Source organism: Natrix helvetica, assembly GCF_964273705.1.
Source record: "Natrix helvetica genome assembly, chromosome: 4".
Classification (NCBI taxonomy): Eukaryota; Metazoa; Chordata; class Lepidosauria; order Squamata; family Natricidae; genus Natrix; species Natrix helvetica.
The window spans coordinates 46,126,198-46,140,339 of NC_138550.1; the positions used below are offsets into that span (position 1 = coordinate 46,126,198).

At 42.8% G+C, this 14,142-nt stretch overlaps 1 protein-coding gene across 17 annotated transcripts in view; it reads right to left on the reverse strand.

Annotated features, from left to right (window-relative positions):
* The window catches only part of ROBO2 (roundabout guidance receptor 2), an 893,684-nt gene that overhangs the window by 23,868 nt on the left and 855,674 nt on the right, over positions 1-14,142 (reverse strand). For 12 of the 17 annotated variants that reach the window (XM_081952932.1, XM_081952940.1, XM_081952929.1 and 9 more), the window contains 3 exons: positions 8,839-9,114; positions 8,379-8,504; positions 6,219-6,375 (listed from right to left, as the gene is read on the reverse strand). In XM_081952932.1, the coding sequence (XP_081809058.1) occupies positions 6,219-6,375; positions 8,379-8,504; positions 8,839-9,114 (559 nt within the window). The remainder of the gene's footprint in view (positions 1-6,218; positions 6,376-8,378; positions 8,505-8,838; positions 9,115-14,142) is intronic. The other 5 variants (XM_081952931.1, XM_081952933.1, XM_081952935.1 and 2 more) reach the window with 1 other exon arrangement.

Sequence of the window (14,142 nt, forward strand, 5' to 3'; positions counted from 1 at the left end):
AAAAATATTATTCTGACTTCTGACAGTGTTCTAATCAAGAATAAAAAGCTCTTACTAGTGTCTTTAAAATACCCTTCCTTTGGCTGATATGACTAGCAATGTCAAGCAAACAAATCATTGTGCAAACTATGGGACAAATGCAGTTGTGTATTTTGCTAGTATTATTTATAGACAATTAATGTTAAATATTTAGTTCTTGACTTACAATGGCAATTGATATTGCAATTTCTGTAGCTAAGCGATGTGATCGTACACTGCAACTGCATCACTTAGCGACAGCAATCCCTGCAGTTCCAGTTGCCATTGTTAACTGAATTCACGTTGATAGATGAGCAAGTTCCTGCTAGCTTCCCACAACCAAGTCAGTGAGAAAGCTGAAAGGGAAATTGCAATTTTATGCTGCCTGCAAGTTTACCTGCAGACAGATACGTGACTACTGCCAGGCAGTATGGGGTGGAAGGAGATGCACAAAAGTTCAAGAGATATGCAACAAGGTTCAGGAAAGGTGTGTGAGTGTGTGCAAGGTGCCAAGATGGTATAGTGATGGTGTGCAGGGTTGCATTATAGTCGGAGAGGGTGCATTATGATGTACAAGGATTTGAGGAAGGTACAGGGGGTAAACACAAGGATGAATGGAGGTGCACAACAGGGTGAGGGAAATGTGGCAAGGCTGAGGAGAGTGTGTGAAGGTGCATGAGCATACATGGGAATATGAGGGAAGTGTGGCAAGGCTCGTGGAGGATATGTGATAGTACAAGGGAAATGTGTTAAGGCTTGAGGAAGAAGGCTCAAACAAGGGTGAAATTCGACTGGTTCGGACCGGTTTGGGTGAACTGGTAGGGTAGGGATATTTGAATTGGTTCGCTCAACTGGTAAAAACCACCCCTGGTTGGCCCCACCCATGCCCGCCCAGTCGCTGCTCACCCATTCTGGCCACTTGCTTGCCCCTTCTGGCTGCTTGCCACCAACCCCGCCCACGCCTGCCCAGTCACTACTCACCCCTTCTGGCTGCTCGCTCGCCCCTTGTGGCTGTTCACCGTCTGCCCCTTCCAGCCATTCGCTCCTTCCAGCCATTCACCCCGCTCACCCATTCCCATCCTATATATGTTGCCTTTGCCACACAGCTCAGCTAATCATCTCGCCAGTCTCCTCACCTGCTCAGTTCACCAAAGATAAGCAATGCATGCCACCCACTCCCCCTTCGCCTTGGATCGCCCAGGGATGTGCCATTCCCCAAGGCCCTGGAGCAGTCACCTGCCTTGACCAGATCAGGGAATGCACCATTCCCTGGCTCCGGCCTTGCCTCAGAACCTCCACCTGTTCACCTCACTCACTTACCTTCGTGTCTTGGGAGGGACACAGTGAGCCTTGGCTGCCTTTAATGCCAAGATGCCTCCAGCCACCACCATTCGTTTGTGACTGCCTTCTAAGCAGATCTGCTGTGACACTGTCCTTCCAGATGCTGCCATTCTCCTGGCCGGGTCTGGCCAAAAGCAGAACCGGCAGGCAATGGGGTGCATGGGTGCTTCCCTGTTCCGGCTGCGCATGCACACCCCATTGTTTGCCAGCGCCACTCATGGCCGGACCTGGCCAGGACAACAGCAGCAACTGAAGGGACGGTGTCACAGTGGAGCTGCTCAGAAAGCAGCCTCTGACCACAGTCTTTAAGGTATGATCCTGGGAAGGAGGGGAAACTATAAAGGGATAGACTGCGGCCAGTGGCTGCCTTCTGAGCAGCTCCACTGTGACACCATCCCTTCAGTTGCTGCTGTGAAGGGAGGGAGAAAAGTTCGGCTTCTCTCTGCTGCAACATTAAAGTGGCTGCTTCTCTCCTCCTTCTTGGGCTAAACACACCAAGCAAACATCAGAAGGAGGCGAGAAGCAGCCAGGTTGAACAATAGAAGACTTGACTGGCTGAACTTTTCGGTCAAATCTGTGTCCATGGCTTGGTGGGTTGCAGTGAGTGACAACTTGGCCACACCCACTCAGTCACATGACCCACCCACCCACCAAGCTATGCCCACAGAACCAGTAGGGGAAAAATTGAATTTCACCACTGGGCTCAAGGACTTGCCATGGTTTGAATGCAGATGGATTGAGGAAGGGCGCATAGATGGGGTAACTTTCCCTGCTAACTATTGATTTCCTGGGAAAGCTGGCAAGGAAGATAGCAAATGGCGACCACATGATTGTAAGGCAGTGCAATTGATCAGGTATAATCTGGTTGCAACTGCCCCTATTGCAATCATGTGATTGCAAGGTCCTGGCACAGACAAAATGCTGAGGACTGGTCATAACTATTATTTATTCAGCACTGTTGTAAACTTTGAATGATCCCTGAATGAATGGTTGTAGGACAAAAACTATCTATACAATGTAAGAACAGAATTAAGGGAAACATTTTGGGGAAATTCCAGTTCTTTTTCTCCTAGTTTTCTATTGTTCTGATCTAGGTTCCATTATTAACCAAAGATTTTAAGTTTCATAATTTATTAATTTCAATTTATTAAATTTATAAACCGCCCCCTTTCCCCGAGGGGACTCGGGGCGGTGTACAGACAGAAATAAAATGCACTATAAACAACAGAAATACAAAACCCCAGACAAACAAATTGAACAAAAAGTCTGTACAATGATCATAAAATTAACTAATAATTAAAACCAATTAAAATACCCCAAAGTTTAGAATTTAAAATACTGGCCAGGAAGGTCGGGATTAGATTATGATTATGATTGTGATTGGGCCAGGCCAGCTAATTGGAACAGGTGGGTCTTGAGTTTCTTACGGAAGGAGCGGAGATCAGCAGTAATTCTAATATCGGGGGGGAGGTCGTTCCAGAGGGTTGGGCCCATCACAGAGAAGGCCCTACTCCTGGGCACCGCCCGCCGGCATTGCTTAGCGGATGGTACCCGGAGGAGTCCCTCTCTGTGAGAGCGAATTGGTCGCAGGGATGTGTGGGGTAGGATGCGATCCCGCAAATAACTAGGTCCTGAGCCATGGAGCGCTTTAAAGGTGATAATCAACACCTTGAAACTCATAAAGCATTCTTTGATTAAAACAAATTTTAGGTAAGAATTTCAGCTATGACAATGTGTGCTGAAGAATTAAATGAAAGAATGTGTACTGTATGCAAGGCCATACTAAATCATTCCAATAAATATCACAATCAATTAAGCATCATACATTTCATATATTTGTAGAGTTGAAAAAGTCCATTTAGACCAGGGCTATCAAACTCCCAGCCTGTGGGCTAGATGTGTTACATGCTAGCCACCCCCACCCCCACTTTAGCGAAGGGGGGAAAAGTCCCAATGCGTCACGTGGTGCCATCATGACGATGTGCGTTTGACACCCCGATTTAAACCTTTGAATGTCATCCTGGTTCAACATCTGCAAAAGACACAGTCTAGCTTTCAGTTAAACACAGCCAGTGAAAAGTCGTCTATCAATTCAATGGTAATGGGTGATACTGGGTTTTTAAAAAAATATTATGAACGTGTGCATAGATTCTATTGGGTGGTCATTTTTTAAATTTATTTATTAGATTTTTTAATTCTGACTTTATTACTTGCTATAAGTAATTCAAGGCAGCAAGCATACATAACACTCCTTCTTCTTCCTCCTCCCCCCCAAAAAAAACCTTGTGAGGTGAGATGGGCAGAGACAGAGAACCCAAAGACACCCAATCATCTATCATTCTTAAGGCAGGACTACAATTCAGTCTCCTGGTTTCTAGGACAGCATCTCAACCACCAGATCACATTTATTATTAATACAAGAAACATTGTGAGTCTCGTATCGGAGGGCGCGTGGGCGTCTCGCCTCATGCCGATCAGACAACATACTTCTGAACGAAGCAGCGGCGGTATGGTGAGAGGCTTCCTTTCTTCATTCCCTTGCTTTCTGAATTGATGGACTTTGTCAGTAACTTTAAAAGTTAAGCTTTCGGATTATTTTTGGAGGAGTGGCTGGAGGGAGGGGGATTTCCCCCCCCCTTGGACAAGCGGCTTGAAAAAATTCTGCTCTCGCCCCCAGGGGAAGGAGGAGGGGGGAGAGCCAACTAATGATGCCTCACCCCAGTAAAAGTGCTTTTCATTGGACTTAGTTCCAGAATTTATTGATGATCTGAGAACTTTGTGAACTTTTAAAACCTTTTTATGCCTCTGAGCCCAAAGCTGGCAGGGCAAGATGGCACACTTCCGTTGTCTTTATGAACTTTGAAACCTGACTCCACCTTCAAAATTCAGGCTTCCGGTCTTTGTCTCCGTGTCACCCAGAGGAATCTCTTGTGGATTGTCATTTTTTGAACTCTTTGGAGAGAAAACCTTTCTCTATTGCTAGACTGACTAAAGAAGTTCCCACCTGTTTGGACCTCTGCCTCCTGGCCTCATCTGTCTGCCCTACTTCTCCAGCTGTCCAGTCTCTACACTGACTGATCTCTTTGTTTCATAAACCATGCCTCCAAAAAGACCACCCCCTGGAAAACCTGGCTTTGCTACTTCTGCACCAACATCTGCAACATCCATCCCTGTTACACAGTCAAAGATTACAGAACTGATGCAACCCAAGAGTAAAGAGGTGGATTTGCAACAAATGCTTCAACAACTCATACAGGGCCAGGAAGAAATTAAGAAACAATTAAAAGAAATGAAGGAAGAAATTAAAGAGAATCAAGCCCAAATTTATAAGAACTCACAGAGACTGGACCTTGTGGAGGGTGGGGTGGTGGAGGTGAGGGGGGGGGGGTAGAGGCTTTACAGAAGGGAAACAAAGAACTTGATACCCAACAAATGAAAACAGAGTTTGAGAGAATGTCCTTTTATCTTAGATTTCAAAATGTTATAGAAGCAGATGGGGAAAATATAAGGGACATTATGACCAATATTCTAGCTGAATACATACACAAAGATAAGCAGCAGATGGAATGGGAGATAGATCTGGCTTATAGAGTGAATTCAGCATATGCCAGAACACACAATGTACCCAGGGAGGTTCATATTAAATTTCTTAGGAAAAGCACAAGAGATGAAATTCTGGGTGTACAAAGTGGGCAAGCATTGACATACCATGACAGGGAGATAACCATTCTGAAGCAGATCCCCCAAAAAAATTAGGGAGAAAAGGAAAAATTATTCGCAATTGGCGAATAAACTATACCAGAAGGGGGTGTGGTTTAGATGGTTGATGCCTGAAGGGATGCTGATATTCTGGGAGGAGACAAGAATCAGAATCAATACACCCATAGAGGCACAGGCCTTTATGGAAAAAAATAAAGCGCACCTAGAAAAAACAGAAGACTCTACAACGGTCATACAGGACACGGGAGGGGCCGGAACTCTGCCAGCGGGGGGTGATGGGGCAACATCAAGAAAGCTCAGATCACAAAAATGAATAAGAAAACCACATTGTTATAAACAGACCGAAAGTAATAATGAAATTATATCTAGACTATATATTATAATTGTAGAAACTGATTGAAATTTTTTTTAGAACTAATATGCTGATTTTACACGACTTTGTATTAATGTTTTATACATAGATGTATCTTATGAGTTTGGAGGGAGGGGGCGTCTGCCATACTTGCAACTGCCAAAATTTGTACACCATTCCACCTACCCTTTTCCTTATAAATGTTTTAAAAAACCAATAAAATTTTCTGAAAAAAAAAAGAAACATTGTGAGTCTCTAAGCTATAATATATAAAGGGCTTAGAGTATTTATAAATAAAGTATTATAAAGTATGGGAACCCAATGATTTAGAAATTAAGTATGACTACCTGGAGCACTCAACTAGATCTCTTAGATACCCTCTTAGATCTGTGAAGTCCATGCTATTGACGTGAATTATTAAGCACTATATTTCTTTGAGAAACAGAGTCTGGAGAATAAAGAAACCATACTGGAAATGACATGACATTACCAGTAGCAATTAAAGATATAAAAGAAACATCCTTATCTATGGAAGATCATTTGAAATTAGATGTTCTCTTAAACTTTCAGTAGAGAGGTAAAAATGTGCATTTCTAATGGAAGTGTATGGAGCAAGGATTACTCAGCCAGATGGATTAAAACATTATTGTAATAAATATGTATGAACAGTCTTACGCTTACATTCTCTCTTCAAACTTCACAATAAATGGCTGTCCCACTTGACAATATTTGACAACTTTAGCTGTCAGATACTGGATTCAAAATTGTTCAAAGGAAAATACATTACCCTTGTTCTTGTGGATCCATCCCATAGTGTTCTAACTCTGTTCCTGGAAGTGGATGTATTGGAGGAGGTGGGAGAGGAACACTGGCCCAGGTAGACCCATTATTTTTTTGAGTCTTGGGAGTATTTTTGTTTTTCTTTTTCTTTCCTCCTTTCCCACCTGAAATCAAGAAGCATTACAAAAATATGAAGAAGCTAATTATTTACATATTTCTATTTCCAGAGTTTTGATTCCAGATGGCATATGTAAAAAAAAGAGTGGAAGCCTGAAAAGAACTTTTTTCCCTATTTTTATTTTACTAATATCAACAGCAAGATGTTATAGCTGACATAAGTTAGAAATAATAATAGAATAGTGTTGTGTGAAAAGTGCATGTATAATTGTCAAGCATTACTTCTTTTCATTTAACAAACTCTATATAACTTAATCACAATGAATCATAAGTTGAATAAAAGTTAAAATGTTCTTGTGTCAAAATTGTATTTATAGATTTATTTTGTCTGTTTTAAATTTTCATGCAATATGTGTTAGGAAAAATAAAACACCAGAACAAAGTGCTTCAAAGCAGGGTATTTATAATACTCTTTCTCAGGCTAACTTCTCAGTTATTAAGAACACAACCCCAAATATGATTCATTTGGCTTATTTCCAGACACAAAGCCGTGTAGGTGTTAAACTATAAAAAACCTCTGTAGGCAGTTTATTGCTGGAATAGGTTTGCAGCATTTAGCGAAAAATGAAAAAATAATGTATAAGTGTAATAATTTAAATCTATTCACTTCCATAGCCTCCCTCCTAATGATGAAAAAAAAGATTATACATGGAGAAATGAACAACGAGGAATGGGAAAAAAATAGCTGAGAATGTATACACATATCCATGATGAGTATGTCGCATTTTATGGAAATTCAAACTTAGTCATAGCTAATGATCCTACTATATTTGGACATAACATGCTATATGCCAAAGAAGAATGAAACTTCAAACAGAATTAGGCAATTACACAGAAGAATTCTGAATGGGAAAAGGTAATATAGGACTAACAGAAAATACACATATAGAGGAATAAGTAAAGAATAATAAAAATAGAAACTGACAAGACAATAGAAGTACTAAAAATAACTTCACACATTTTTTAAATTTGTAAAAAAAAATTTAAAAATGCATGCATAATATAATTTGTTATATTGCAGTGGGATTTTATACTGTGGTTTATGTACTGTGACCCATCTTGATGGCATATACCAGTGATGGCGAACCTTTTTGGCACTGAGTGCCGAAAAGGAAGCACTTCATGCACACTAATCTGGGCCACAACCAAGAAGAGAAATTGCCCAGGGGGCATGCGTGCGCTGGAAAATGTACTTCTGGTTACTGCCGTGCATGCACATGCAGCGATCAGCCGACCGGTGGACATGCTCAAGCTGGAAAACGGAAGACATGTTTTTCCAATTTCTGACACTGCTGCATGCACAAAGGTCAGCTGATTGTTGCGTGTGCATGCACGCCAGAAACCCAGAAGAGGAACAGGCATTGCCGCGCATGCCAGGTGACATGGCTCCGTGTGCCACTTTGAGCACGCGTGCCATAGGTTCGCCATCACGGGCATATACAATAATTACACTACAATATCCAGCATACAACCTTTGCTTTATGTTTGGATATAGCTCTATATATTTTAAATGCTTATCTTTCAATTCCAATATATTTCTACTACTGAATTTATTGATATACTGGACCTCAGAGATATTGTGATGCTGTATGAGAATATGTATCCAATAATAGTATACACAATTTTAAAAACCCTCATAAATATCCTTAGAGAAAATCAAAAGTTGTAAAGTGATTAATTTATAGAAAGGAAGTACTGCTCCAGAAAGGTGAGAATTTTATGAAATAAAATTTCCATTCATGCTCAGATGTATAGGAAACAATTTTTTAAATAATTTATATGTTCTCTAAAATAGCTTCTTAAATTGAGCAAATAAAGTATATTTTTTTAAAAAAATAACATATATATGATTAAATATGACTCATTCAGGTATGTTTGTTTACACAAGAGTTATACTCAGTAATTGATCATATATCTTGAGTCTTTTAGGTTTATAAAACTGAATTAAAAATAAATTTTTCCTTCTTATGAAAATTGCATTGAAACCAACCTGAGAGGCTGTCACTCCTTTCTGAACTGTTGTGAGAGCTGGTGGTGCTGAAATCTTGTGACTGGTTGTGTGGCATTCTATTAGACAATCCCTCAGCCAATCGATAGTCAGGGATGTAAAGCAAAGCTAGGGGTTGAAGGGCAAAGGTCATAGTACCTTCTTGTGATTAGTTTATAGCACATGCACAACATGCAGTTAGCTCTTCATCCGTTTATAAGTAAGATGTATTAAATATTTAACCTAGTGTATCATATACGTAGATAGCAGGATGCAGTGCAGATATACGAAACTGGCAAAAGATGAAAAAAACTGAAATAGCATAATCCAATTAGTTGTATTTGTAAAGTTTTAGAATTCATGCAAGATACATTAAAGGAAGTGGGAACAGAAGAGAGCAAACCATAATTTTCTTCCCATGCAGAGAACATATTTATAAAAGAAAATTAAGAACAAGAATCACCATTGTTGCCTTTGCCCTGATCTGGAAGAGAGTAACCAAATCCCATTAAGTCACTTTTCTGCTGAATTGAACTTTTCCACTGAGGATCTGGTAAATCAACTGCCAATTCATGGATGCTGTTGGAATGCAGTATTTGTGTTGTGGCATACGGAGTAGCTTGTGTTATTTGGCTGGAACTATTGTAACTAGTTTTGGTACTGAAGTCAATGCTGCTATAAATGGCTCCATCAGAAAGCATTGTGGCAGTTTTATCCCCTGGCATTGGAGGTAGCACATCTGTGATGCAAACAGAGAAATGGAAGGGAAAAAAAACAGAATTATAAAGAAAAAAAATACTAAGCTATCAAGGTTTTAATATGAAAAATAAATATATCATGCTGCACATTTGCTTTTCAGCCGAGACAGTTTCCATGAGCCAGTGAAGGGAAAATGATGTACAGCCTCTGCTTTTCTATCAGCATCTTTGACAAACTTTGCACTTGTCCTTCACATCTCACTGCTTAAAAGCCATATTTCCTCCATATCTTCAGCTGTGAAAATGAAGCTTGGAATATTTCTGTCCTGAACACTATTTCCAATTGTTCATTTTATGTCAGTGCCAATGACACTGTCATGCTCAAGGGATATGATAAAAATCATAGAAGAAACCATCTCCTTGTATTTCTTCCCCTCCTCTGTTTCCGCCTTGCGAGCACTGAACAAACTACTAAATGAATACAGAGATATCTTTAGTTATTCTTTTGAAAGAGTCTTGGTCAATACTATTTTGATGTATTTGTTTTAAATTATCTGGATAATTTTAAGAAGGCAAAATTTAAAAAAATACATTATTTTGGAATTTTTTCCTTTTGAAGAACTTCATCTAATTGAGACTTAAAATACGCTAACACATAGTTACTTTAAATTTAATACGAGAAGATAAACTGATTTGATTATTCATCAAAATTATTTTAATCCACTAAGTGAAATACAAAACATTCATTATTATAAAATTAAGTGGGAAAATATTATTTATTCAAAATAATTACCACAATATTAAAGTTCACCCTAATGCAGTACAAAGTCTTTTTGTTTATTTTTATTTTTATTTCCATAAATGGCATAAATCAAATTCTCACATGGAGAAGTGAATAGCATAGTTAAGACCAATTTGTGAAAATTATATGCTTAGGGAAAAAAATGAAATACCCTGAAATACCATGACCTGTATACAGTTTGACAACAGCATTTTTGAAAAACAGTATAATAGAAGAGCAACTATTAATTATTAATCTGAATAGTCAAATTAAATATGAATTATTATTTTCATAGGCCAGCCAAAAGACAAATATAGAAATAATGAATCAGAAATCAAGTGTCCAAATTAAAATAATAATATTCATTTGTAGCATTTTTATATGAAAGACTCTGCAGACTCAATGCAGTTTAAAAGCTAATTCTTTATTCTGCTAGAGAAGACCCACCTTGAGCACACCTTCCACTTCTGAGAACCACTCACAGACAAGTAGATGAATTGTATAGATCAGTGATGGTGAACCTTTTTTTATGGCGTGCCAGAATTGTGCGCGCGCACAATACTGCACCCTCCTGTGTGCCCACTCAATTCCCCACCCAACTGGGCATACGACCCCCCCGTGCATGCACATGCACCCCTCCCCAGGCTACGGAGGCTTTCCTGAAGCCTGGGGAGGGCAAAAATGCCTCCCACCCTCCTCCTAGAGGCCCTCTGGAAGTCAGAAATGGATTGTGGCCCATTGGGGCTGTTTTTTGCCCTCTCCAGCTTTCAGAGGCTTTCCTGAAGCCATTTCCAGCTACTGGAGGGCCTCCGGAAGGCTGAGGGAGGCCATTTTTGCTTCAGGAGATGGTGGTTGTGAACCTCGGGGCTCCTGGGCAGCCCATGTGCACAGGGTGCTGGGCTGGCTCTGGGTGCAAAATGTCAGAAAATTCCCCATTTTGCAAGACAGATCCCAAAGAGAATGAAACCAACTTCTTCCAAAAGCTGAGGCCAGGCTCCTCTTCCTTCCTCGGCTGTTGGAAGAGCACTGCATCTGTTTCATTCTCTTTGAAAGCCAGCTTGCTTGCCACGGCACAAGGTGAGCATTGCTGAGGAGAAATCAGCGAGATGGGGAGAAGAAAACAAACTTCTGCTAGAGATGCCTTCTCCCTCTCCCCCAGATTTCTCCCTGGCAGCACTCACCTAGCGTGGCAACAAGTGGTGTGTGTGTCTAAGGGATGGTGGATGGGACCAATCAGCTGGGAGGCAAAGAAGCCTTGGTTTCCCCACTGCCACAGCTCTCGGAGGGAGGAGGCACGAATGCTGGCTGGAGCTCGCTTCCCTTACTCTTCACTACTGCCGCCCCTGCAGGATGGAGCATTATCACCCCCTCCCTACTGGCTGCAGCCCCAGCCCCGCCTGCCCTGCTTAGCTGGCCGGCTGGCCGGGAAAACAGCGAGGGAGCAAGTGGCAATGAGCAGTAAGGGAAGTGAGCGCCGGCCAGTATCTGCCAGGGAGAAATCAGGGGGAGAGGGAGAAAGCCGAGCTTCTGCTAATGATGGGCTTCTCCCTCTCCTCCCGATTTCTCTCTGGATGCCCTCGCTGTCCCTAGCAGAAGTTTTTTTTCTTCTCCCCTTCCGCTGATTTCTCCATGGCAACGCTCGCCTCATGCCGGGGCAACTGTGGTGTGTGAGTTTGTGTGTGTGTGTAACGGAGGCTGGATGGGACCGATCAGCTGGGGAAACTAAGGCTTCTTTGCCAGCCTCCCAGCTGATTGGTCCCATCCATCCTCCCTTATACACATACATACACACAACTTTATTGCTGTGTGAGGCGAGCGCTGCTAGGGAGAAATCAGGGGGAGAGGGAGAAGGCATCCCTAGTAGAAGTTTGTTTTCTTCTCCCCCTCTCGCTGATTTCTCCTCGGCAACGCTCACCTCACGCCGTGGCAAGCAAGGTGGCTCTCAAAGAGAATGAGAATAGCGACGGCTGTTGTGCTGCTGCTTCTAGCCGGGATATATTATGCCAGGCCCTTGGTGGCATCCCGGTACCGGGGGCAAAAAAGTGGCGATGGCAAGGATGGGTGGGCCCAGGCTTCCCTTCCCCCCCCCCAAGCAGGCTTCTTGCATAGCTCCAGCCCGCGGCTCTGATGAGAATCTGCGGTCCAGAGTTCTGCCGCTTCCAGCCAGGATATATTTTGCCAGGCCCTCACCTCCCCGCCAGCAGCTCTTCCGCTAGCATCCCGGCTGGAAGCGGCAGTGCAATAGCCGCTGCTGAGGAAGGGACAAAGGGATGGCAGCCACCTGTTCTCGCCACCTCCATTGGTAACCTGGTAACGGTGACTGTTGTGCTGCTGCTTCCAGCCGGAAAGCTGGATGAGCTGCTGGTGGGGAGGTGAGCTACCCGCATAAAGATGTCACCGAGGGCCTGGCTCGCTGACGTGGGAGCAACTGCGGTGGCTGCCCGGTCGCTCCTGCCCTTCCTCCTGTGGCTGCCACTGCCGCTGCTTTTCTGGGGCACCCGATCGAGCCAGGCACTCCAGACCGTGGATGCACGTCACTGTGGCGGGCTGGAGCTGAGCAAGTAGCCCACTCTGGTGGAGAGGGAGGGAAGCCCTTGCCTGTCCTTGCCGCTGCTGCCCCCTCGCCCCCGGCAGCTGTCACAGTGCTGGTTCTGGCTGGTGTGGGAGTGGCTGCAGGGGCCGGCCAGCCACTCCTGTCCTTCCCCTTTGCTGCTACTGCTTTTCTGGGGCACCCAATCTGGCCAGGCACTTCGGACCGCAGATGAGCCATGGGGTGATGGGTTGGAGACAAGCAAGAAGCCCACTCAGGCAGGCAGGGAGGGACGTCCCGACCACAGCTCTGCTCTGCTAAGAAGCGATGGCCCCTCTCCATGTCTTTTGGCACGTGCGCCCATTGCTCTTCCTGTTGCTAGTTTTTGCGTGTGCATGCTCGCCAGGAACCAGATCACCAAATGGCCAACATGCATGTGCACCCTGGAAACAAAAAGATAATTTTCCTGGCGTATGCATGCACACCGGGCGGCTTCTCTTCTGCTTTCTGGCACGTCAATGCGCGTGAAGACCATCTGGCTGCTGCGCCCGAACCCGGAAGAGCAACTGGTGATGGCTCTACATGCCAGGAGAAATGGCTCTGTGTGCCACTTCTGGCACACATGCCATAGGTTTGCCATCATGGGTATAGGTTCAAAGAAAAGAATGATCAGGGGACTATAAAGAATGACTGAATGAACTGGGAATGTTTAAATCAGAAAAATGAGGAAGGATATGTTTGTGCTTTTCAAGGACCAGAACAGATGTTACCCAGAAGAATATGAAGAGCTACTCCCACTTGTTCCAGACTGCAGGGTTTTAATTGATTTAAGTTTTAGAAAGGCAGAAATGTTTATTTTTTTTAAAAAAAATAGCATTTTAATAGTGCAGTCAATTACTTATACTTTAATTCAGATTCTTGCCCTGAATTGGTTAGAGTAGAATGCTAAAGCCAGGTTGCTGATTGGGATACTCCATTGTTAGTTTTATACCTATTGAAAGTGATTGCACTGACTTTCAATTAAATAATGATTTCTGTTTATGCTTTTGTTTATGATATGTAAGGTCATAATCAAACTGGAACTGATGGGCTTGGAACCAGGATATCTTGTATCTGTTGCTATATATTTAGTCAAACAATAGGATTATTGCAAGAGTTTTGATTTATATGTTTAGAACTACAGATTTCAGATGGCTAAACTGAGTGGCTGTGGATTTTCAGGAATTTTGGATGTCAGATGTTCTGGGTTTGGTTCTGAATGGAACTACCACTTCAAATAGAGCTGTTGTGTGATTTTGGGGTTATACTAAATTCATAGCTCATGCCTGAAGAGCCATGGCTTGGACCATCTTACTCATGGTCAGATTTTGTTTATTTGTTTTTTAAATTTGCATTCCATGTGATTCCCTGTGACTGAGATTAGGGTTGGCTGAGATTGGGACTGTCCTTGATGACAATTCATTACTTTGTAAGCTGCTCTAGATGGAAGTGGGTTTCTAGATGGAATTCAAGAGGCTGACTATCACCTTTAAAGCTCTTCATGGCACAGGGCGATCACTTGTCTCTGATTATCTAATAAGATCTGACAGGGTAGGTATTTTCCAGATTCTGCCATTTCAGCAATATCATTTGGTGGGATACAGGAGACCTACCTTCTCTATCACAAGCATGCCCCAATGATCTGAAGGGTTTGCCTTCTGTAAAGACTTGATGAGCCATCTTATTTCTCCCCCCTCTCCACACATCAGAAGCTTTTCA